The 24699-nt window shown below is 35.3% G+C and overlaps 2 protein-coding genes and 1 long non-coding RNA gene across 6 annotated transcripts; 2 read left to right on the plus strand and 1 right to left on the minus strand.

Moving 5' to 3' along the window:
- On the plus strand, positions 327-8659 carry LOC109720202. The gene is made up of 4 exons (XR_002218881.1): positions 327-1190; positions 1849-1945; positions 7773-7874; positions 8038-8659. It is a non-coding gene; the product is annotated as an uncharacterized LOC109720202 (long non-coding RNA).
- LOC109720204 (probable inactive tRNA-specific adenosine deaminase-like protein 3) lies at positions 12268-24106 on the minus strand. Of its 4 annotated transcripts, none has more exons than XM_020247129.1 (11): positions 24088-24106; positions 21951-22035; positions 15970-16074; positions 15827-15878; positions 15615-15685; positions 15021-15142; positions 14556-14638; positions 14221-14323; positions 13382-13783; positions 12996-13108; positions 12268-12623 (listed from the first exon to the last, which is right to left on the minus strand). In XM_020247129.1, exons 3-11 carry the CDS (start codon positions 16028-16030, stop codon positions 12407-12409), a joined length of 1224 nt encoding a protein of 407 aa, XP_020102718.1. In that variant the 5' UTR covers positions 16031-16074; positions 21951-22035; positions 24088-24106; the 3' UTR covers positions 12268-12406. The 4 variants fall into 4 exon arrangements, with proteins under 4 accessions (XP_020102718.1, XP_020102716.1, XP_020102717.1 ...); XM_020247127.1 differs by having other exon boundaries at positions 13298-13783; positions 24088-24105; XM_020247128.1 differs by lacking the exon at positions 24088-24106 and having other exon boundaries at positions 13298-13783; positions 15970-16071; positions 21951-22026.
- Positions 18709-19493, plus strand: LOC109720205. The gene is made up of 4 exons (XM_020247132.1): positions 18709-18837; positions 18913-18961; positions 19065-19157; positions 19250-19493. Exons 1-4 carry the CDS (start codon positions 18712-18714, stop codon positions 19297-19299), a joined length of 318 nt encoding a protein of 105 aa, XP_020102721.1. The 5' UTR covers positions 18709-18711; the 3' UTR covers positions 19300-19493.

The raw sequence follows: 24699 nt of genomic DNA on the forward strand, positions 1-24699 counted from the left end.
AGATGGATAAAGTTAATAAGTGGAAAGTTTAATATATATATATATATATATATATATATATATATATATATATATGTGAANTATACATTTAGTATCATAGGGTATTATATTATTCCCTTTTGCAAAAAGCACTTTAGATTTTTTCTATACTTATGCCCATACAGACCTCTAATCATACTCTTCATCTCTTTATTACTGCATACTTCAATCGTCTAAACACGTTTTTAAATCTTGAGTGCTATCCAATCTTACTGTGGGATATAGTGTTATTGGATAAAGTAACAGTGCTATTAGATGATGAAGTATTATCGAAATAACTCACTCTTTTTCAGCAATAGTAAAATTTGTGAGATTCAAAGTCTGAGCTCTAATTTGGTATTTGGACATTTGCTATATAGCTTATGTTCAAGTGATTTTAATACAATATTCCTTCCAAAAGAGTGAGTTATTTCGATAATACTTCATCATCTAATAGCACTGTTACTTTATCCAATAACACTATATCCCACAGTAAGATTGGATAGCACTCAAGATTTAAAAACGTGTTTAGACGATTGAAGTATGCAGTAATAAAGAGATGAAGAGTATGATTAGAGGTCTGTATGGGCATAAGTATAGAAAAAATCTAAAGTGCTTTTTGCAAAAGGGAATAATATAATACCCTATGATACTAAATGTATACCCTAAATTTTGAATTTGACACTCAAGGGGTTTAACCGTTTGCGGATTCAACTTATTCATCTGAAAGAAGTTGGGTCTCTGTTTCATGTTCCGGAACGTGGCTCTGAATGTCCCAAAACATAAAAAGCATATTGTGTGGCTGGGGTTTCTAGTTCTTCAAGACTTGGCTGAAGGTTCCGGAACTGGGCCATATTCGGAAACATGAGTAGCAGAACTGTACGTGCGTGGGTGTGGAGGGTATGATGCAAGTTGTTGGAATATGAGTGGTTTAGTTGCATTTGTCCATCCCCTTCTTCTATAAAAGGAAAGGATTCTTGTGAAAACCCAAACCTTTTTTTCCCCTCTCTCTCCCTCTTGCTCCTCTTGCTCCCCCTCCCTCACCATCTTTGAAGAGAGGTGAGCCCTTCATCTCCTCCTCAAGTTCCTTCACCGGAAAATTGAGTCTTTGGAGCATTGGTGTGGTGTTCTCGTTCATAGGGTTTCTTTGTTGGAGAAACTCCAACAACAAGGTGAGTTGTTGTTTGATCTTGGGTTTTAGCTTGTGTTATTCTTGCTTTGTTATGAGATGGCACTAAGGGTCGATTTGATAAGGACTAGCCAAATCCTAGATTTTCTTCGAAGCCATATTGTGTAATTTTCAAAGCTAGATGAGCATTGAGGCTCATTTTTGGGGTACACTACCCTCTTTGACCATTTTCAATGACCATTTGGGGTTTCCTTGTTTGCCGCACGACAAAATGTCGATTTCGGTATAAGAAGGCTTGTTTCATTAAATTGATCATGGGTTCTTACTTTTTTTGTACTCCTTATGCCTAGCTTTAGTGCATTTGTATCGCCCTCAAGTGATTAGGGTTTGACTCTAGTTGAATGAAGGTCTAGACTCCACGAATTTCGCAAAGTTGGCATCAGCTAGAGGTACATTCTGGGGTTCGATTTCGGAACCTGGCATATGGTTTCAGAACTAGCCAATAGAATAGTGCAAAATGGCACTAGTTCTGCGGAACCTAGAATGAGGTTCCAGAATCTAATGCCGTGTTTCGCAACCTCAACCCAGGTTCTGGCATCTCAGATCTAGAAACCTCAAGATTTAGGTTTTTTTTTTAATGAAATTCTTCGATCGTAAAGCGAGCTTTAGTGTAGTATATGATCAGTTTATACTCTCCTTAGGTTCTAGCTAGGATTGGGAAGCCCAGAGCGCGCCATCATCACGGAGTTAACAACTTGAGGTGGATGCTCAACCTGATGTGGGTACAGCTATGCCCCAGTGAGTTGGTTCTATCCTACTCCCCTTTTCTCTTGAATTACCAACAATTTATAGTGGGGGTTTTTTTGCAAATAGCCCCCTGACAATTTTTTTTTTTTAAATTGGCCCTGTGTAAAAATTATTTGCAAAAATGGCCCTGGCCCCGCCCCGTCAGCGCCACATCAGCGCCACGCGGGCGGGGCTGGGCCAAGTGTTTAAATTGAACACGGTGAACCATTTACCGTGTTCAATACAAAATTTTTGTATTGGACACGGTGAATGATTTACCGTGTTCAATACAAAATGGCTAAGTGGGATATATTTGTATTGGACACGGTGAATCATTCACCGTGTCCAATACAAATAATTGGACACGGTGAATGGTTCACCGTGTCCAATACAAACACCCACAACTTAGCCATTTTTGGCTAAGTCGGATGTATTTGTATTGGACACGGTGAACCATTCACCGTGTCCAATACAAAAATCTTGTATTGAACACGGTGAATGGTTCACCGTGTTCAACTTATACAATTGGCCCAGCCCCGCCCGCGTGGCGCTGACGTGGCGCTGACGGGGCGGGGCCAGGGCCATTTTTGCAAATAATTTTTACACAGGGCTATTTTCGAAAATAAAATTTTTTAGGGGGCTATTTGCAAAAAAAGCCCTTTATAGTGCCTTTTTTTTGTTTCATACACTGTACGTGACTCGTTGACTTGCTCATAATGGATACTTGTTATGGCATGCTTAGTTATGACACATGTACTGCTCATTGATTACCTGCTCAGGATAGACTAGTTAAAGACCCGCACTTCCCGGTGGGTGAAATAATTTATAGTAAACATATAATAATAAATAATAAATAATAATAATAATTATTTAGAAAAACAAAAATATTTTTATATTTTAGAGATTACTTAAAATCGGCACAATAAAACAGTTTCATTACTACGGGACGAAATTTAGAAGATACATCATTAGCACATACATCAAGAGTTAGGCTCCTATACTTTCGAAAGTACGGAGGCCTCCGTACTTGTAAGTTGTTTTCGATGATGGAACATCTGATTCGGCGATCGGTTCCATTAGATATAATCTACGCTATTGGAACTATCTAGAAACCAAATTTTATAATTTTTTGACTTCGTTTGTCTAGTGAATGAGTAGCCTCAAAATGAATGGCTGAAAATGAAAATCTCATAAAAAATAGTGATAAAGGACTCAAATTTCAAATCGGAAGTATTGATCTTGCTATTGATGTGTAGTAGAATTTTCTATTAAATTTTCATGTAATTTGAATACTTCTACACCGTTGAACTTAAAAACGTACCACATCGGCCGTTAAAGTAGTCATCTTTTAGACCTTTTAATCGCTTGGTAAATGATGTCAAAAAATTATAAAATTTGGTTTCTAGATAGTTCCAATAGGGTAGATTATACCTAATGGAACCGATCGTTGAATAGGATGTCCTATCATCGAAAACAACTTATAAACACGGAGGTCTCCGTACTTTCGAAAGTTCCGGAGACGTACTCCATATATCAATTATTCATAAGTTAATCACATCACTTCAACTCGAAAACTAAAAAGGGATCCATGATTAATATATAGAATAGTTTAAAAAAGAAAACACTTGTGAGATCTGAACCCTATATAAATCAAAACATGTAAATTAAATTGTACGCACTGTATAATTTGCTCAGCTTTACTCACTAACTCTTTCCCAACAATACATGAGATTAAAATAGTATATTTTCAAGCAAACCATTGTGTCATAGATGAGCTTTTGGCATGCACTTAAAAATTTCACACATACAAAAACAAATAATATTAATTCTCAGTGCAAAAATCAAATTACAGGGCACAACATAATAATACAATCATAATACACATATCTGATGTTGTCAAGTCTTGAAATAAAGCTTATAACTAACTTTCGAGAATGGAAAAAAATTCTAAAAAGATTCAAATCTTGAACATAAATAATGTTAGAAAAAGATAATAAAATAACCAAAGATGGAGTAAAAAAAATCGGATTTTTAGTCTCCCACTATAGCACAAAATCTACATTGCATAAAAACTATAATTCTAAAAAAAGTGCCAATAGAACAGGCATCAAAAGATTAATTAGAACAAAATCCATATTAGATCTCCCAAACTGCAATATAAAACTTAGAAACCCAACCCATTTGGGGAGTGGGGACCCTCAAAAATTGGACCAAAGACTAAATTAATGCCAAAATTAGGGAGCAATGCATCGTCAACGATCAAAATCGGGTCTACATAAATAAAGAAAAAAAACACAATATATAATATTGATGTAAGATCTTTTTGCCAGAGATGGCATTTGTCTTGACGGATGAACAATGACAACTTATTCTCCTCGACCTGCTTCTCATGTGCCAATGGATAACTTGCGACCGCAAGTATGAAAGAGCAAATTATTTTGAAAGTGGAATTTTAAACACCTTATTAAACTAAAACCACATTACTTCAAACCCAACATGTCAAACGCACCATCCCAACTGACAGCAGCAAGTACTATGGTCTAAATACAGCTGATTATCTAATCACTCATAGAGAAAACAAATGAAAACATATCAAAGCAAGAGCGAACCAATCATCCAAATAGTGAAAATCTACTCAACCTCGCATCAATCCTAATATCAAAACAAAAACAAAACGAGAATAACATTCAAAAAGCAGAATCATAGCTAGAGATGCTAATTAGAATGATTCATGATTACTTAATCTAGTCAACTCTTTTGATCTCCGAGCAAAATGATTCTCACGCTTCAATATCGCACGCATCAGTTTATGGTTTAGGATTGCTCAATTTTTTTTTTTTTGAATTCGAACCCAAATATCGTTTATTGATTGGCAATTTTTCGGCGAATAATAGATGCAAGAGTTGCCTTGAAGCTATCAAGCTTTCTCTATTTTTTGGATATGCTATCACCATTTCTCATATTTGCCGTGCTAGGAACCCTCCCTCCAAATTTTACCTGCTTGAAGTTCATTATCTCCGCTTTGAGACTCTCCACCATGATGACGCTTGTGTTTCTTTTTCTTCTTCAACCCTTGATGCTTGTGTTTTTTTTCATCTTCATCCCACCCATCTTGACATCTAATGTTTTTCCTTTCAGCTGAAGCTTTCCGGGAACAATACTTTCCGGGAACAATATTTTCAAACGAAGACATCGATAATATATAAAAAGGAGGGGAAAAAAGATCAAGCCCTCTAATGAGTATAGGATAAAATTTTCAATATGAATATCAAATACTTTAAAACAACTAACGTATTCAAAATATCAAATACTTAAAATAATTGAAATATGCAAAAATTTTGGGAAAAAAAATCTAACCACCTTATGTTTTCTATACAAATTCGAATGATGAACAATCCGAAAATTTACATAATCATCAATACAATTGAAATTTAGTTTTTGCAAAATTCACAGCTTTTGCAGCATAAACTTACTCCTAAGTGCATTAATTAACCCTTTGTAGATTATCAATAATAGCAACTAATTAAAGCAGGATAAAATAAGAAAAAAATAAAAAAAGAAAGCGGGGATCATCCAATTAGTGATTTTTTCACCCAAACAAATCAGCGCAGTATACACAAATCAGTTCTGATGCTCTTTTTTCATCTACAAAATTACGTATGAACCCCAGGTTTTTTCCTTTTTTTTCCTATTTCTTGTTTCGAATTGAATAGGGGAGATCCCTAGCTCAAGGACGAAAATCCAAACCCTAAAACTATAGGCGTAAGGTAAGAAAGTGACGAATCAGACGTATAATTAAACATTACAAACTACACAACATAAAATGAGACAGAGGAAAAAAATAAAAATTCAAAGAAAAGGGCAACCAACCTGATTAGGATTCGGAGAGAAGAGGAGAGATTGCGAGGCCGAGGGCAACCAACTTAATTGTTTTTTACCAAAGCAATTTTTAGAAAAATCAAAACCATGTTGAAGTAAAGAGATCATAAACTGTTACCTTCAAATTTCAACAACCAAACAATTTTAAAATGTTACCTTCAAGCTTGGTGAGGGGAACAAACTGATTAGGGTTCTTCTGTTGAGGGTGCCTTAGGTCCTCATGAGAGGGTTGATGGGGGATTGGGAAATAGGGATGGAAAACCGTAGCAGAGGTCAGAAAGGTGGCCCACACGGAGCAGCGAGATTTGTGGGTGCTAGTCGCGGGATCTGTAGTGTCTCTGGGGCTTAGCTGTCTGACCGACTACAGCATCAGTGGCTTGTCGACACATCTGTAGAGTGTCGAAACGAGTCGGAGTTGTTTTGGCGCGAAATAGATGCGAAAACGGACTCGGAGCCGTGAGAGTTAGAGTTTGGACACTGAAATCTGCAAAAGCGGGATTTTGAGTGTTGTGTACCGGTACCTGAGAGTACTGGTACCCCAGAGGGATTACATGAATGGGTGCTCTCTGGTTTGTGCAGCTTGGTGTTGCGTACCGGTACTTGTTGGTGAGTACCGGTACTGGGACTGAGTACCGGTACTGCATCGGGTCAGTACCGGTACACCGCACTCGGGTTTGTTGGAGGAGTGTCGGGTACCGGTACCCAAGTTGAGTACCGGTACTCCAGGCGGCAAAGTGAGTTGGTAAGGGATCTTTTGGTCATTTTGCTGTCGCTAAATCCTAACCGACCCCCCAGTTAGTCTCTTTGTGTTAGAAGCTTGGAGAAAACAGGTAGCTTCTCCTCTCTCTCTCTCTAGCTTCTCTTCTCATTTTTCCTTTGTGATTGTCAGGATCGATCTCATTTTATTCTCCTTGTCTTTGGAGGATCGTTCGCGCACCCCGGTTGATTTCGTTAGAGGTTGATCTAGCGCGGGTTGCTTCTATCAACTTCTTACCGGTGTTGGACGAGCGTTGGAGGTGGGTTAATATTTACCGAAATTGTCGGAATTCTCCCTAAGTTGTAGAGTTGTTAGCATGCAGTTTTTGTTTTTGATCATCATGTTTAGTAGCTCGAATTCGTGGATTTGCATGTTTTATATGAAATCTGAATTTGGAGCATAATCTATTGATGTTAGATAAATTTTATATGTTAAACTGGGATTTGACTTAGGAGAAAACTCGTTAAACCTACACCTGTCATTTTACGAAAAGTTAACAGATTTAGCTTCAGAAGCTGATTTATCTTTGTATCACCGCTGTTAGTGTATCGTGGATACTTGGTTTAATGTAGGTTGAGTTTACGCTCGTGCTGAGGGGCCGAGTTCATTTTTATAGCAGAGTTAGGCTGTGTTGTATGGGTGGGTGCCGTCGGGGGTTGACAGTGGACCCAGATTCCTCTATCTTGTATCAGATTGTGCCGAGGGCACGTGAGCCTTGGTTGTTAGATCAGTTGGACCCATTTGCATTGACTCTAGCCTGTGTGAGCCCGATTGAGCTCGACAGAGACATGCTTGCATACTCAGTTGGGTCGCTTCCACGAGTGCCGCTCCGGAGTGAGGCTTTACTTGCATTGATATCGCTGCAATCCTGTTTGGACAATGTTCTTGGACCGACTATCCCCGTGGGTGGTGTGCGGTGTAATTGGGTACAGGCTGGACTGGCTAGTTGGCGGTCCGTTGAGATTGGGTCAGTGTGATTAAGTTGTAGCTAGTGATGCATTTCTATGTCTACAGAGAGTATGGTTTGGATAGTGGTAGTCTAGTGGCATATAGCTGTAGAGTTCTTCCAGCTTATATTACCATCCTTTGCATACATTTACTGTAGACTTAGTGGGTAGGCCGTTAAGGTCGGTGACAGTACCCACCGAGGAGTACTATGTTTTGCAGTAGTTCTCACACCCTATTGTTGCCACCTTTTTGCAGAGCCATCCTTTGCTGCTGCTGTTCATTTCGATCGAGATAAGGGAGTCGCGAGCTAGACCCCTACCTTCCCTGGTCTTTTGCTAGAGGAGCACCCCTACAAAGGTAGTTTTGGATGTTCCTATGTACATACAGTGGTTATTTGCTGTACTCTCTGAGTTGTGGTTGTACTTATGGAGCTTGTATTTACAGTGGGCCCTTTATGTATACATGAGATTTTAGTTTTAGCAGCTTTATACCTCTTGTTGTTGTTTATATATGTTTGCAGGTTTTGATTTCGCTTCGTATACACGAAAAATTTCTATGTATACGGCGGGTCTGCTAGCGTGCCCAGGGAAACGTAGTAATCCGGGGCGTGACAGGATCCTTCAGGATTGCAAGGTCGGCGAGATGTTCTGGGAGCGGCGCAAGATCTATGACGGATTTCATGGGATTTGAAGAAAAGGCAGTGGCGCGGATCACAGATGGACAGAGAGGCCCAGAGGATCCCTGAATTGTAGGAATTCTGTCGCAGCACGAGAAAATGTGAAGGGGGCGAGGGGCGGCGGAAGGGTTGGTTCCCTAAAGACGGAGGGAAGAGAGAGAGAGAGAGAGAAAGAGACAGGTACGGATTTCGAAAGAAGGGGGCGCAGGGGTAAGAAAAATAGTCCGTGTGGGACCCATGTCTCCGAATTTGCGGAGAAGCCTTCTAACCGGTTTATGGTTCACCCTTTAATTTGTATTGATGTATTGATATTGGTAGTATCATTCTTGGCTTGTTTACCTGTTGTAGTCTTTACTTGTCATAGAGAGAGCATGCTAGTAGAATCTTGACACATTCATAATGTTATACGGAGTAATAGTAGTAACACAAATTGCATTGGCCAGAGCGGCCGTGGTTGATGATCATAGTGGTCGTATTGGACTTCTCTTGTTGCCACAAGTATTGTTGACTATTGAGCATAAGCCTCTTGGGTCTCTTTGGGACGGACGTTTGGGATTGTCCGGAGTCTTTCCTTGGGGACAGGAGGGAGACCGCCCCGGTCTCTTAGAGACAGGCGTTGGGCATCACCGGCGGTCATGAGTTGTTTGGATCCCTTAAACTCATGTGTGTCTGGTTCTCTTAGAGATAGACGTGTCGAACGGAATGGTACGCGACACAGAGTGAGATTATGTGCAGGATAGCTTCTCATAGATAGTTATACATCTTGTGCTCTTTTGGAAATCATTGACGTCGTATTATTTTGCAAAATTGTAGTTAAACTTTGGCATTGTGATACTTCAGATGCATTGGTGAACATGATTATTCTTTTGTAAACAGTTAAATGACATTTCACAAATTGAAATTCTTGGTTTAGTTAATATTTATAACAATTACAGATGCTCATATAAGGTTTAATGTGTGCTCCGTTGGCTTCCGTACTGGAGGGCGACATTAAAATTTAAATTTTGCTATCTAATCTTTTGTTTGTTTGCGGATTCTTCCACTTCAGAATTTGAATGCACCGTTTATTTTAACGAACATGGTTAGTGTATTCTTTGTGATTTACACTGCCATACTTACTATTGTGGCAAACGCCATGCCCAAATTTTCTAAAGAATGAACCATCAAATAGCTCACATCAAAAAAATTATACAATTAGAATTAAAATTTTTACAGATTAGACAGCAGATCAAAATAGACTAGAGTTCAAATAAGTTTTATAAACTTAATCTTTCTGAAATAAAGATAAATCACCTCATAAAATGCATTATTCTGAAAAATCATGACCATTGAAAATCTTACAATGTATAAAAAGTAAAATATACATTGCGATTGCACTAAAAAATTAAATCCCACATCTAGTGCATATATTATAATCGAATAATTTATTCCAACATCCAAACATTGTGGCAAGTTTTATGGGGATAGCAAATAGCAATTCCATATGCCATCTTCATGATTAATTAGTCCTTTATTTTTGTAAGTAAAGTAATTTGTAGTATTATTGGCCAAACAATGTGGATGATAATAATAAATAAATTCCTATATACTCATATTTGTTTTACTATCCCTTGAAAAGAAATGGAACGTTTGGTTTGTCGTTTTGAAAGCACAAAGGCTCGATTGCTTCTATTTTATTTTTCATATATAACAGTGTACGTATCTGAATCATTCGAGGTGAACAATCATAAATGTCATGGACGGGCCGATTTTAAAAGCGTTTTTATAATAATGAATACTATTTTAGAAACTAGAGTTGCGGAAAATATATCATTTTTTTTTTTGAATTTAATCTGGTCCACGTGGTGGCGTACAGACCTGCCACAAATACAAAATTTCTCTACCCACACGGACAGAGTCTACTTTGTATTTGCACGGTGTACCCAACGATAACAATAATAGGATCACAACTCACAACATACATTCACCAATACACAAGCAATTGATGCGATGCAATTTTGTACAGTTAGCGATTCTTAAAGATGATGTAGGTCTCTAAATACTTCTTAGGCGCTGGATAGTGCGATGCACATTACAACAATCATTCTATTTAAAATTGCTCTTCACTCGTAAGCTTTGTTTTTAAACTCTATTTATACATTCATGAAAACCATTTGAAAACCTTTTAAAATTGTTTTCCAATTAGAAACTCTATTTTTAAAAACCGACTATTTCGAAGAGTAGAAAATCATAATGCATGAATACATAAATCCAAATACCAAATACCAAAGGTTCATAAAACTACGATTACATGCATAATAAAAAACACCACTCAAACAAGATTGCAATTATTCAAGCAATAACAATGATCATCATACTTTTGTGCAGGTACCCTAATTGTCCCATATTGGACGGGAACAAGATTGTGATTGAGAATACGAAGGATCATGTACGTTAATAATAATAACTGGGTTTAAGTACTTTTGGCTAATACTTTGGGCTCAATAAGTTATTATTGCTAACAAGTCAGGTCGTTATATTTAGTGACAAAGCCGATTCACCAGCCGAAAGTGTGAGGTAGGTTTCACCTTGTCTGATACTTTTGGGCTATACGTGCGACTAGGCTGACAAAGACGCCAAGGCCAAGGACTGACGAAATCATTAGGGCCTACATGGTGGGGAGTGAGTTGGGCCGTTACAGTTTCTCTGATCAAATCAAGCATCTGCAATTTTATAAAAAGATTTTACTTTACATGATATTATTTGATTGGGCTAGAAGTCTAGAACCAGTTCCACATAAGATTATCCTTGCAACTCAAATTTATTTTCTCTTAACAAATGCAAACCATGTTTTTAATTTGTTTGGATTTCACACATGACAAGCTTCCTACAAACTAGTGACACCATAAAACAAAATTCCGAACCTTTATGTAAAATGTGATCACTCCATAGTCCTAGCCTGCTAAGTAGAGCTAATTGTACCCAAGAAAAAAACATTCCCAAGGACCCTTCATCTACGGACCTCTAGCTAGGGTTTAATTTATCCTTTTGTATTTTTATTTTTATTTTTATTTTTTAAAAAAAGTGATAAGCTTTATATATGTAGTAAACTTGGCATTTTAAGATAAACTTTATTTTTTTGTACGACAAAATTCAGCATAGACGAACATCGCCTCCGCTTGGATGCATCGCTTCCACGGGTGCTACAAATAAAATAGTATCCGAGATTAACAAATAATAATTGCATGCACCGGGTGTACGAGTACACACTACACTCTTTTAGATAACTATTATAAATGCTGCAACCTACATTAAATATAGGGATAATTTCATCAATACCCTTCTAGGAGACAAGAATTTCATAAATGCCCCTCTAAATTACAAAATATAAGCAATACCCCTCTAAAAAGCAAAAATATTCACAAGTACCCTTAAGATTAACATTTCATTAAAAAGTCATCTAATATTCTGTAAATATCCATTTTACCCTTATTACTAATTTAACTAAGTGTAATAATTTAAGATTAATTACATGATCAGGATCAATTCTTAACCTTTCAATCACATAATAATTCAACATTCTTTTTAAAATTTTACAATTAAAGATCTATAGTCTATTAAGTGTAATAATTAAATCTTGTTATGATTTTTCGCTTGTAAATTATATATAGTTGTAATGCAATTGTCCATTGTAATATTCAATATTAATTTCAAGATTTAATTTTTTTGAATTTTATTTAAATAACTCACATAAGTCATACAAAAAATATTTTGATATAAATTTTTTTTGATATTAGTGTTTTTTATATGACCCACTCAAGCAATAGTTTTTTAATTGAACATTTATTGTCAACAAAAAAATAACACCAGGTGCAGCAAATTTAAGACAATCTCCGCGTTGAATATAGTAGATTCATTTTTTATATAATATAACTGAGTATTATATAATTATATAATGAGTCAATTTTAGATATATCTTCTATAATTTTATCAAAAAATACAAAAACATATCCCTATATTATTTTTTTACAAAATTGGTCTTAACATCATACAGGTACTCAATCATTTGCAGCTTTTTTCATATTCAATATTCAATTATCAAATAAGGAAGAAACATACTCTCAGTAAAATAAGCAATTAGTTATTAAGGAACATCTAAATAGTTATACACATTAGATTGCTGGAGATGAATTATAAGTGAAAAGAATACAACCCAAAGAGGAATTTTGGGTGCTCACATTTGTTGTTGTGGCGAGGAGTTATTACACGGTTCATTAAAACATAACTCATGAAGAGCATTTTCAGGTATCAAAATCCTGAAAACTGAGTAATGGTGATTCAAGCTTCTCTCTCCATGTAGTCTGTGGACACTGGCCAATGCGCCGCCATTCGTATTCGGGAAGGCGTAGAAGACGCGCCGGATCCTTTGGTGAACAAGGGCCATGGCACACCTTCATTTCGACAAATATAAATATTAAAAAAAAAAATACAAATTGAGACAAAATGCAAGTCGAAAATGTGCAGCTACAAATAGGGATGCTGTTTAAGAGCAAGCAAAACATTTGCAGAAAGAGAGAACAAAGCAAAACATTTGCAGAAAGAGAGAACGAAGGATGCCAATTTTCTCACGCTCTTCATCTTTTCTCAAATTCTACATCAAAAATTGTAAGAGATATTCTCCAACTACTGCATTTGTTTGTAACTATGAAAAGTTTCAAAGTAGAAAAAAAAAACAAAATAGAGACTAAACGGAACATCATGGACGTGCATTGTGAAGACTAGGAGTTGTGCATACATATTCAGAGAGAAACTAGGGAACTTACATTGTACATGGCTCCCAAACAAGGTAAATATCAAAGCCAGTGCATAGATAAGGCCGCATTGCTTCAGAGGAAGAATCACTGCTACAAGCTTCCTCTCCCAACCTGTCCCTATCCTAAAATGAAATTGAAATGAAGTAAATAGATGCCATATCCATTTCATAAAATAAAAGGCAATCAAATTTAATTAGAGTTCAGTTGATGATTACTAGAATCAATGCATTACATTTGTTTCGTAAATATCTGCTCCAGTTATGAATAATGAAATGAATACATTATTATGAAAGTGAAGTGGGCAATCTTACTTCTAACTTGTCTGTCTTTAGTCGTTTTGCTGGACCATTATTAGAATCATTCTCCAAACCACCATTTAAGTCTCTGTTACTCACCAAAGAACCTAAATTAGGAAATAGCTTCCTATCCCTTGCTGCAGCATTTTCAATCGCAACTAGAGTAGCATGTCTCAAGGGATGCCACGAAAAGTTGCTCCCATAGTTCACCAATTTTTGATCGTATGGCCTCTGTTCAATCCAACCTCGAGGATTAAGACAAGCAACTCCCTTCAATGAATGAGTGCAATGAGAAAGCCAGTTCCTTGGAGGGCAAAGCACTTCTTGTTTTGCTAATCCATTTTCCTCAGCCATCGAACAAGCCGAATGTGCTTCTCCGGCAACAGTTAGATGATTTGAGCAGATTTTAAGCAAGGATGTAGGAGGTACGCCAGTTTGATCAGTAGCCTTGGCTATAATTTCACTACTCAATGAGTCAACTATAACAGCAGCATTTACAACCTGAGACACCAAAATAAAAAAAAAACCCAGCTGAACACACAACAGTAGTGAGTATATATATATATATATATATATATATATATGCATTCATATTTGAGGGCATAAGGGAAGCTCAGTGTTGTCCTTCAATTCAACAAACATGTTCAAGTATCATTCATGAATGTGAGTGACAATTCTCTCATTCTTAGTAATGGTTTTTGATGGAATGGGCTTCCAGTCAAAAGCAAATATTTTAAGGTTGAAAAGTGGACTCACCAAAGAGTTCCTGGACAATTCATTGCAAGGACTATTGATTGTAATTTACCCAAAAAAAATGCATAAGAAAATCAGCACTCTAATGTTCGTACAGTTTGGAAATAAAACAAGAATCTGATGACTGATCGACAGTACTTATATTGGTGAGTGCAGAAGAAGTAAGAACCTTTACATAAACATGCCTTATCACCAGGATTGCTCAACCTTGTCAGTTGAATAGCAATCTTCATGTAATTGCAGATAGATTGTGACTCCTCCACACTAAATCCAGAAACTCCATCTAGACTGTTACATGAGAGCAAATCAAGGACCATTAGACAAATATTAAATGGCTGCTCAAAATGTGATGACAATAACAATGAATTAGGGAATTGAGCATCAAACTTCTGTAAACAGAAAAGACAGATTAACTAATTTAGCAGCAAGATGAAGGATCTATAATACATCAAAGCTGTTATATATAAATGGAGGATTTGTAATAGATCAAAGCTTATATACATAAATGGTGAAGTCGTACTTGTTTGGTGGATGGTATGATGTTGGCCAAAGCTTGCATTGTTCTTCCCATTCTTCTTTTGACATAGCAGCATACTTGGCAACCTGGAAGCAATTTCCAGCATGACATATTGTAATAATTTGCAAATTTAAATCCGATTGACCTTGGATAAATGACTAATATAAACAAGATTCACCTATTACCAAAAACTGTAGTCAGATCATTGCAATAATATGATCTCTTCTGTCCTTCAGTAAGCAGGTGAGTAGTTCCAGATGTCAGATCTTTAATATACATAGGTATGTTAAAGGTGTTCTATATATATTTTAATAGTTTTAGATCATGACCAAAGGTATAGATCCCTAAGTGCAATCCTAGTTATTGATAGGAATAAGGTTTCCTTACGTGCCGGTCCAGTTTAACTCCAAAAGATTATATTAAAGGAAAAAACTAAAGAAAAGCTAAGAAGAAAGAAGGATTGCTTACTTTCGCAATGAAAGGTCTTAATTGATAGGTGTTTACAACCTCAAGTACTTCACTCGGTATGACCTCCAAAACATTTTCATTTTCTCGGGAAATACATAAGATAACCGATAACTCAACTTTCCCTGTAAAATGAGTCAACGAATGCCAAAGAATGAGTGGAGTACTTAATTGACTAAATTGCATCCACATTTGATCCGTAAGAAGTAGAAGATTCATTGACTTTATTATTCCCAACAGCTAATCACTAAATAAGGTTAAACTAAATTTGTACATACAGATATGATATATCAACAAGATTGAGCCTATAAATTTGCAGCCTTAATACCATGACAAGAGCGAACCAGCCATATGAATTTCTAAAAGAAGTTAGATGCATCAAAAAAAATGAATCCTCTTTCACCAGTCAATCCTATTTTGAACTAAGTGCTCTTCTAAATAGCTTGCAGATTGATCCATGCCAGCACCATGGCCGATGCTATGGCATGGAAAACTTCTATAGAAGTTATACCACTAAACTAGCAGAAAAAAGGTAACAAGAGTATTTCCAAACAAAAAGCACTAAACAACTATTATACTTTCTCTAGAGTACCACACCTTCGGAGTTAATCCTCCGCACTCGCTTCACATGGCGAAGATCCTCGAGCAGGCATATCTGATTCAACTGCCTAATTAACAAAAAGAAAAAAAATAACTCAGTACCCATCACAAAAGAACCCATGAAAAGAAAATGCCATCAATCAGTGCGCCCAACCACAACACATTAGCAAATTAAAAAGCAACAAAAGAAATAGAAAGCAGGCTTTCACCTCACAAGTGTATTGGCAAGTTTTGGCTCGATTGTTGCAGCCACTACATTGACTACAAAAAGTGACTTAATCAAATAAAACACCCTAATAAAGAACTACCATAAAGGATCAAAAAATTAGAGGAGGGAGAAGGAAAAAAATACCTGTAGAGTGTTCGAGGGAGGAAGGAGGCTTCCCCGGTATGTGAAGGATCTCCCAAGACATTACATTTATTTTGGTTATGCTCTCAAACAAGGAACTTTTGTCTACTACAGTACATTTCAAAAACAAAATATTGCAACTTCAGAAATTCCCCAAAAAGAATTTTAATAACTAGAAAAATATTTAGGAGGTTGAACAAAAGAAACAATAGAGCGCTTATGGTTAGAGGAAGTGAGTCATAATAAGAGAGAGATATACAGAGAGTTAACCAAGGAAAGGAAAAAAGAAAGGAAAGCATACAGATCATGACGATCCACTTAGGACTTTTTTGGCCCATCTTTTGCTTCTGGTTTCAGCTGCAACCACTTCTACTAATCTTATAAAGTGTTTGCCAATCGAAAAAGTCGGGAACTTCTACTTAACGGAAAAGCAGAACTGAGCTTTAAAGGTCCAAAAGCAAAAGGCCTGGGATTGTAAGGTTTAGTTTGGGAATATGGTGGCTACAAGTATCATTTTTATACTACAGAAAGTTCAAAAAAATCTAAAAGCGCTTACAATATTTCCTCCTCTAATCCTTTAAAATTATGGTTGCAACCATCACTAGAGAAGCATGTAAACACATGCTTATGCTTCTCCAGTGTGCAATTTTAAAGTATAAAAAAGGAAATATAATGTGCTTTTGAAATGTTTAGTTCTTCTATAATATAAAAATAGTGATTTTAACTAGGGATGTCAATGGGTATGGATACCCAAAATTTTATCCGAACCCGAACCCGAATGAAACGGATATATCCGATGGATATGGATATGGATTCGGATATGGATATCAAAAATAGAAACCCGACGGATATGGATTCGGATATGGATTTTGATTGTACTCGACCTGAACCCGAACCCGACCCGAACCCGAATTTATTTTGTATTATATATAATATATATATAAAAATTTGATGTTATATTTGAATTTGTATTTTAAAAATTTAGGTTTAATATAATATATTTTGAAATATTGAAAAAAGAAATAATTGTTTCGGGTTTAAATTTTCGGGTTCGGGTTCGGGTTTGGGTTCGGGTTTCGGATTTTTGGTCGGGTTCGGGTTTGGATATGGATTTTTAAAATCCGTCGGGTTCGGGTTCGGGTTCGGGTTCGGGTCTCGGGTTTGGAGTCGGGTTCGGGTTCGGGTTTTTAAAAATCCGCCCCGAATCCGACCCGTTGACATCTCTAATTTTAACCACCACATTACAAAATTTAGCCTAAATCTGCTATACAGAGAAGCTGTTTAGCGGAACTAACTAAAGTGCGTCTCCTAATAGCACTACCAAAACAACACCTCATTATTGTTTGGCCTTACCTTATTTTTGAGCTACAATCACCTCTATGGAGCATTTTGACAACAAAAAGTTACGAAAAGTATGAAACTTCTGCTGTCACGGAAATCAAAAAATATATATTTTTAAGCCCCACAGCAGAAGCTCTAATTCCAAGCCTCTGATTTTGCTATGAAGAGAAGCTATTGGGAGATTTCGCTTCTCCTAACAGCACTACTCAAACACAACTCTTCATCAAAAACAAGTCTAAGATTTGTTGGAGATTTAAACAAAAAAAGATGGAGAGATCTAAATCCACGCAATTCACCGCACACACTACAACAAAACTAAGCTATAGCGACACTTTTAAGTGTCCCTAAAACCTAAAAAAAGTGCTGCTGGCAAAAATACCGACACTAAAATAGTGTCGCTATATGTGCAGTCCTTGGGATATATAGCGATACATATTAAAATGTCGGTATATCCCAAAATAAGTGCTGCTGTTTAGTGATACTTTTTTGGTTTTAGTGACACACATAAGTGTCCCTGTTTTTTTTAAAAAAAATAATTTTTTTTTTATATAGTGACACTTTATAAGTGTCCCATTGTCATTCAAAATATAAATTTTATTTATTTAAACATCTAGTCTAGTATTATACTTTAGTTAAACTAATCTCATATACATCAAATCGATGAGACTAAAAAAAAAAACAATCAACAAAATTTCTTAAAATCTTGTTAAAAAGATAAAACTAAATTCAAATATCCATACGTCACAACAATAATATCTACTCATATGTTGTAGTAATTATAATAAATCAAACTCTCTAACTGAAAGAAATATAAAAATTCAAAAAATTGTATGATAACAAAATCAAAAAGTGCATAAACGAATTCTGATCGGCTCCATGAATATATACTTGAACCTGCACATTGAATAACATTTGAATGGATAAAGTACTTGATAAACGAAATTTAAACCCTAAGTCTACAATGATGGGATATAGAAAGATGATAATTGAATAAGGAAATGGATTTCTATATTGTGTGGGAGAGAAATGGAATACTTCCAACGAGAGGAAAGCTATATGTGGTGCATCACAAGAAGAAAAATGGAGAACCTGTTACAAAATTAGCAAGAAAAAGAATTGTATGTTTTATTTGACTATGTAATTAAATTAATCACATTTGTTAACTAATTTTATTACAATTGTTTTCTACTTTCTGTACTATAGGAAAAGCTAGAGCCACTCATCCAAAAAGAGTTAGATGCCTCACAAACTGCTAGCTTAGGTGGAAGCTTAATGTGGCCAGCTACTGATGCTTTTGCCGAAGTGATAGGCAAAGAACAACATGGCCGTGTTCGTGGTGTAGGCTTCGGTCCAACTCCTTCTATGTTTGGTGCCTCATCAGTCAACACATCTCAATGGCTAAGGATGGTTCCAGAAGAAGAAATTTTAAGGGATAAAGAGGAAATACGTGATCTTAAAGACAGATTAAAATTCATAGAGGCGAAAGTGGCATTCCTTTTATCCCAACAATCAGATACTTGTTCTTCACAAGTTACGAATCGTTAATGTGTTATTTTGTTAGCTTTTAAGTTTTTGAATAAAAGTTTTCTTTTCTTTTTATTATAGGTTAAAGAGATTGCTGGTGACATAATTTTGAAGAGATCAAGTACATCAGGTATTGTCAACTTGTCAATTTGAGATTATAATTTAGTTGATTTGTTTGTGATTGATTCATATTGAGGTGTTAGTTAATAATAATAATCAAATTTGTATTGCAGATAATAGTAGAGATGGCAAAGGTGCAAGTGCATCGGAGCAGCAAGGATTTCAAGCTACTGAGACTGCCCAACCTCGCAAGCGACGCCGCCTTCGTATGAGTTTTATTAGTTATATTCATTGCTATCTTTGTTTTAATCTATTTCTCATGTTGATTAAACATAATATATTTTTTTTCATTGTATAGGAAAAAGTTTTGGACAGACTAAATGTGGGGATGAAACTCATCTAAAATAATCATAGACGGTATGTTATTTTACTGCAAGAGTTATCATTATAATGCATTAAATTTTTTATAATTTTAAATATAAGCAAATCAAATAATTTTTTTGGATCAAAATGGGTCAAATACATGCTCTGCCTTTGTTAAACCTATGCTTTTTAGTTGATTTGTTAAACCTGTGCTTTTTAAATTAAATGTTCACTTAGAAACAAACAGTGCGTGTGTTGATGACCCTAAATAGTTGAAAAGGCTTTTGTTTATCCCTCCATCATTAATCTTTTGTTAAACAAAAATATTGCAAGTCGGAGCAGTCAAATGCTTCATATTTGTGACCAACGAGAAGAAGCTGATATTTTTAATTTAAGTAAATTCTTGATAGACTATTACATATTACTGCCTTAATAGGCCAATCCTGGGAGGTAAATACAAATTGGCATTGAATGTATTGTAGAAATATGTAATCTAGTTCTTTATTTTTTAGAATTGAAACCATCAACTGTCCATGTATCGATATAGAGATATGCTTGTGCTCAGCATGCTGTGTCGTATAATAAGTTTATTTATTTTATCATGTAATCTGGTTCTTACTATTGTCTGATAGTTTGGCATTTTCATTAATTCCCTAGGTAACTTTTGTATTACTAAGTTTGTTTTTCATTAGCTTCGCAGATAAATTTTGCATTTTTGGAGTCTAGCACTTGAGAACTATTCCTGCTGATTTAATATTTTATAATACTATCCAGTACTACTGAATATTTCGCCCCTTTATAGCTCATGCGGCCACAAAAGGTGGTTCTTATATATCCATACATTTACTTCTAGAACTAGTCTGTTTTATTTAGTTAGATTCCTAAATTCTTCTATAGTAGCAAGCTTGTTGAGTACCAGGTCCTTTAATAGATGAAATTCAATTTTCGATGCTTCCATTTTTTGCTATATGTTACTTACGATGGAGCTTATATTTTTCGATGTTTGTATAGCTTATATGTTTCAATTTCTTTTGTTTCAAATTGAAGCAACAAGGGGACTTGATGTTTTGCATTTCAAGAACGTTCGCTTGGATAGCTTTCTAACATTTCGAGTTCAAATAAATTTTTTTTGCATTGATTTCTATTAGAACATACAAAATTGTTTGTTGCATTTTGTCATTGCTACAGATCATGATTTTACTATCTTATAGTCTTGTTACAAACAATTTTACTATTTTCTTATAGACTTCTCTATTGCAATTTAGTAATATAACTCTCATTTTTTTGGATATTGCAAATAGTGAATTTTCCAGCAAATATCAAATGAAAAAGACCTATTGTAATTTGTTGATATTAGTATTTTTTTTTTTCATATTAGTTTTTAAATTGCCAACGGTCAAAAACTGTCACTATATATACTTTACGCCAGTGGTTTTTTTGTAGAAGTACCGACGGTTTATAAAATGTTGCTAGAGATTATCTTCTCCAATGGTTAATAAAAGTGCTGGGAAAGGGTATTACCAGCAAGGATATAGTAACAGTCATTTATACTTTTACCAGCACTTTTAGAACTGCTGGAGCAAATATTACCATCGATTTTTATAATCTTTTCCAACAGTTTTGGCTGCTGGTGTACACCTATATTGTTGTAGTGAGAAAATTTAATCACGTATAGAATGAAAATCAAAAGAAAGAAAAATAAATGATTTATAGATGATGACCAAATAAGATCCCAATCATCTACCATAAATTGCAAAAGTTGTAACCAAGCTAGAACTTTATATAAATCACTAAAGTATTAAAAAGTGAGCATTCATAGAGAAAGAGAGAGAGAGAGAGAGTTAAATTTGATTATCTCTTCCTAATATTATCTCTGAACTATTATCTTCCTTACTCCATCACATTCCTTTTGTCATCAACTAAACCTATATACACTGGAGAGTTAAATTTGATTTTAATATGAGTACTAGTTCAGCTTATGATGATAGAAGAAATATGAATTGGTAAAACAACAAGGAGAAAATGTAATTTGAAGTTTAACAGAATCATCTAAATTAGAGATTTGCTAGCAATTGATTGCTAATAGTTAATGGCACCTGCAAATCCATTTTGCTAGCACAAAAGCCATTTTAATTTAACAGAATCATTGATAAAGTTAACAACATCCAAAATAATATAACTAATCAAAAAATCTTAAATCAAAGAGATTAAAGCTGGAAACATGTCAAAATAAAGTAAAAGGGTCCAATTTTACCTAAATATTTGCTTTTTATTAGAAATTTGGAATTTACAAGAAAGATGCTATATAAACCTACAGTTTCATTCGCCCGCTGGTAAACTGCAGTTTACTCAAATTTCATTCGCAAGCTGATAAACTGCAGTTTTGAGTAAACTGCTACATACTACTGCAATTTGATAATTAGTAGACCCAAATCATGTAATCACATATAATAAAACTATCAAATGGACGTGTGAAATAGCATACTAATACTAAATTCTTCGGTTCTACTCTATTAAAACCCAAATTAATGTACGAGTTTAAGGTACTAGCTAGCGAGCCTAATGATATATTTAATCAAAGAGATCAAATTCGATTCATGCACAAACAAGCAAGCGATTCACACACAAAGCGATTCGCATAAGAGATTACAGCCTAAATCCTCAAGATAAGAAACCCTTGTATCGATCGAGCTTACCTTCTCCTTCTCCTTCTCCTCGTTCTGCACCTTCAACGCGCCGCGAGTACAGCCAGAAAGCAGTCGCCGGACTCCTCCCCCAACCCTAATATTTTGGGCAATATTAGCAAACCCTTGGAATTAATTACCATAATTAATTAAAAACTGGAACAAACACAGAGGTATATGAGCTGTAAAAGAACGATAAAATGCAGAAATTCTTTTACTATCTGACAATAAATAACAATATCCAGTAATAATTGATCAGGTCTAAGCAAAATATCTTTAACTTACCATCTAATCTTACATATTAAAAAATTCTAAAAATATTTCATCAAATTCTGGCAGAATTTAACAATTCTCATCAAAAACTGTAGAAAGTATTACATCAAATAGCGAAATATTCTAACAGATTATAGAAATAATTGTTTAAAGAAATGAAAATACTATCAACTTGTGATCAAGACGTACTAAATCAAACATACTATAAGATTAGGCACGGAGATTCAAAGTTTTCAAGTTTAGAAACATGTTTCAAAAAGAAGCATAGATCAGGAAAGATCTACACATTTCTACCCAAAATAAATCAAGCAATGCGCAATGTACCTAACAAAAACGGATGATTACAGCACTCAGGAAAGATATTTCATATAATTCACATTAGCTTTTCTTATTAAGCGCTACGTTTAACTAATTCTAATTGTAGACAAAAAAAAAAAAAAAAACCATTTCACCATCATACAATTTTTATTATCATCTTATTACTCTATTTTACAGTAGATCTTTATGTAAAGTTTAAACAAAATTTATAACATAGCAAAATGCTACACTTTAATCAAAATGAGTTGAAGTGGATAATTATGAAACATTTACACTCTAATCTCGATAATTTTTGTTTTGGTCACACTTGGTTCCANATATATATATATATATATATATATCCATGCACACGAGAGTACTTGCATGTTAAGACCCACACTTTAATAATCATCACCAAAAATTACACAAACTCGGTTTCATTAGAGAGTTTAAGCCTAAATTTCTTTCCAATGTTAAACCCACTGATAATTGCAATAATTGCCATAGGGCAACATTAATAACAGTAATAGATGATTATAATAAGTTTTGCTATACTTATACACACTTACGGATAAAATTATGATGTTTATGTGATTCAACGGTGAAATTCACGCGGATAAAAATGAATAGTGCAGGTCCCAACGCTGATTTAACCAATAATAATATAAGAATGAATTATACATGACTCATCTTTAATAACTAATAACAGTAGATAATGAAATATTAATATACATTTTCATATTACGTAAAATTACACTATTCATGTGATTCGATAGGTTGTTATGAGATTCATGCGAATAAAAATGAATAGGATGTGACCGACCGTTCCTGGCGTCAGCGGTAAAGGACTTTGATGATTTGTTTTCCAATTTTCAAATTCTAAAAAAAATGAACAATCTTTATGTATATGTACAATTTGGAAGGCATAGTAAAACTTATTAACAATACAACAACATTAGTAATATCATTTCTCACTCTCTCTCTCTCTCTCTTTTAGAGAGATAGTTAAGAAGATTTTAAGAACAAACTTAAAGTAGATAACATTAGTATATAATATACACATAGCTTACCAAATTTAACAACATTAACTATTAGAACATATATAACAAGAACAATAATAAATTATTATTATGCCTCACTAATTCAAATCAGCGTTTTTGAATTAAGGTTCTTATTCAAATCGTCTTAATTAAAGCAGTGATGAAAAGCAAATCTGATGTTTGAGATGATAATCCCTATAATTTTTTTTAAAATTTTCAAGTAGTAAGTATATAAATATGATTAACTTTACTAATTATATGATACATGATTTTATGTAACACTTACATAACTGCTCCCAAATATCATCTAAAATTTCTTAGAAAACACAACAAACGCTAGTAGCGAAGTTGCACTAATTATTTGTTATTTAATTATGTAAACAGCCTCGATTTATTCCCACAATTTATACATTTCTAATTACACCCAAACCCTAATTACATGCGCCTATACACAGCCTAAATTAGGAACTATTTACAGGGGAATAAAAAGAAAGAGAGAGGGAGGAAAAAAAACCCTAGCGAGATGATCGATTGCTCACCTCTTGCGAATCCGCGTACGGATCCTCCGCTTCTCCCGGAGCGGCGGAGACGCCGCGTAGAGATCGGCGACGAGGCGGTAGCGCTTCCTCAGCCGCCGCGGGGCGGCGGCGCCGCCGATGATCTCCTCGTCGTCGTCGTCGTCCTCCTCCTCCTCTGCCGCGAGCAGCGACGGAGGGGGGCGGGTGTTGACGGATCGGGGGGAGGAGGCGGCGGAGGATGCGGCGGCGGCGGCGGTGGAGGAGGCGGAGGAGGCGGAGGAGCTCTCGCTCAGCTGGACGAGGAGCTCCGCCGCGGCTCTTCGAGTGCTACGTCGGAGGAGGAGGACAGCGAGGGCCTCTAGGGTTTCGGGGGGTCGGATGAAGGGAGAAGAGGGATACGACCCCCTTTTGTTTCTTTCTTTTTCTTTTTTTTTTTTTTATTGTAATTGAGGTTTTTATTTGGGCTTTTTTAGTCCAACAATCCCCTCCCATAATTTTATTCTAAAAAAAAGACCAATTAAATTTTTATTTATAATTATAGTCCTATTAAAATGGTGAATGGTTCACCATATTTAAAAGCGGTGAAACATTCACCGCTTTCTTTCTTTTTCTCACTTTTTTTTATATTTTAAT

Source organism: Ananas comosus, linkage group 14 (assembly GCF_001540865.1).
Source record: "Ananas comosus cultivar F153 linkage group 14, ASM154086v1, whole genome shotgun sequence".
NCBI lineage: Eukaryota > Viridiplantae > Streptophyta > Magnoliopsida > Poales > Bromeliaceae > Ananas > Ananas comosus.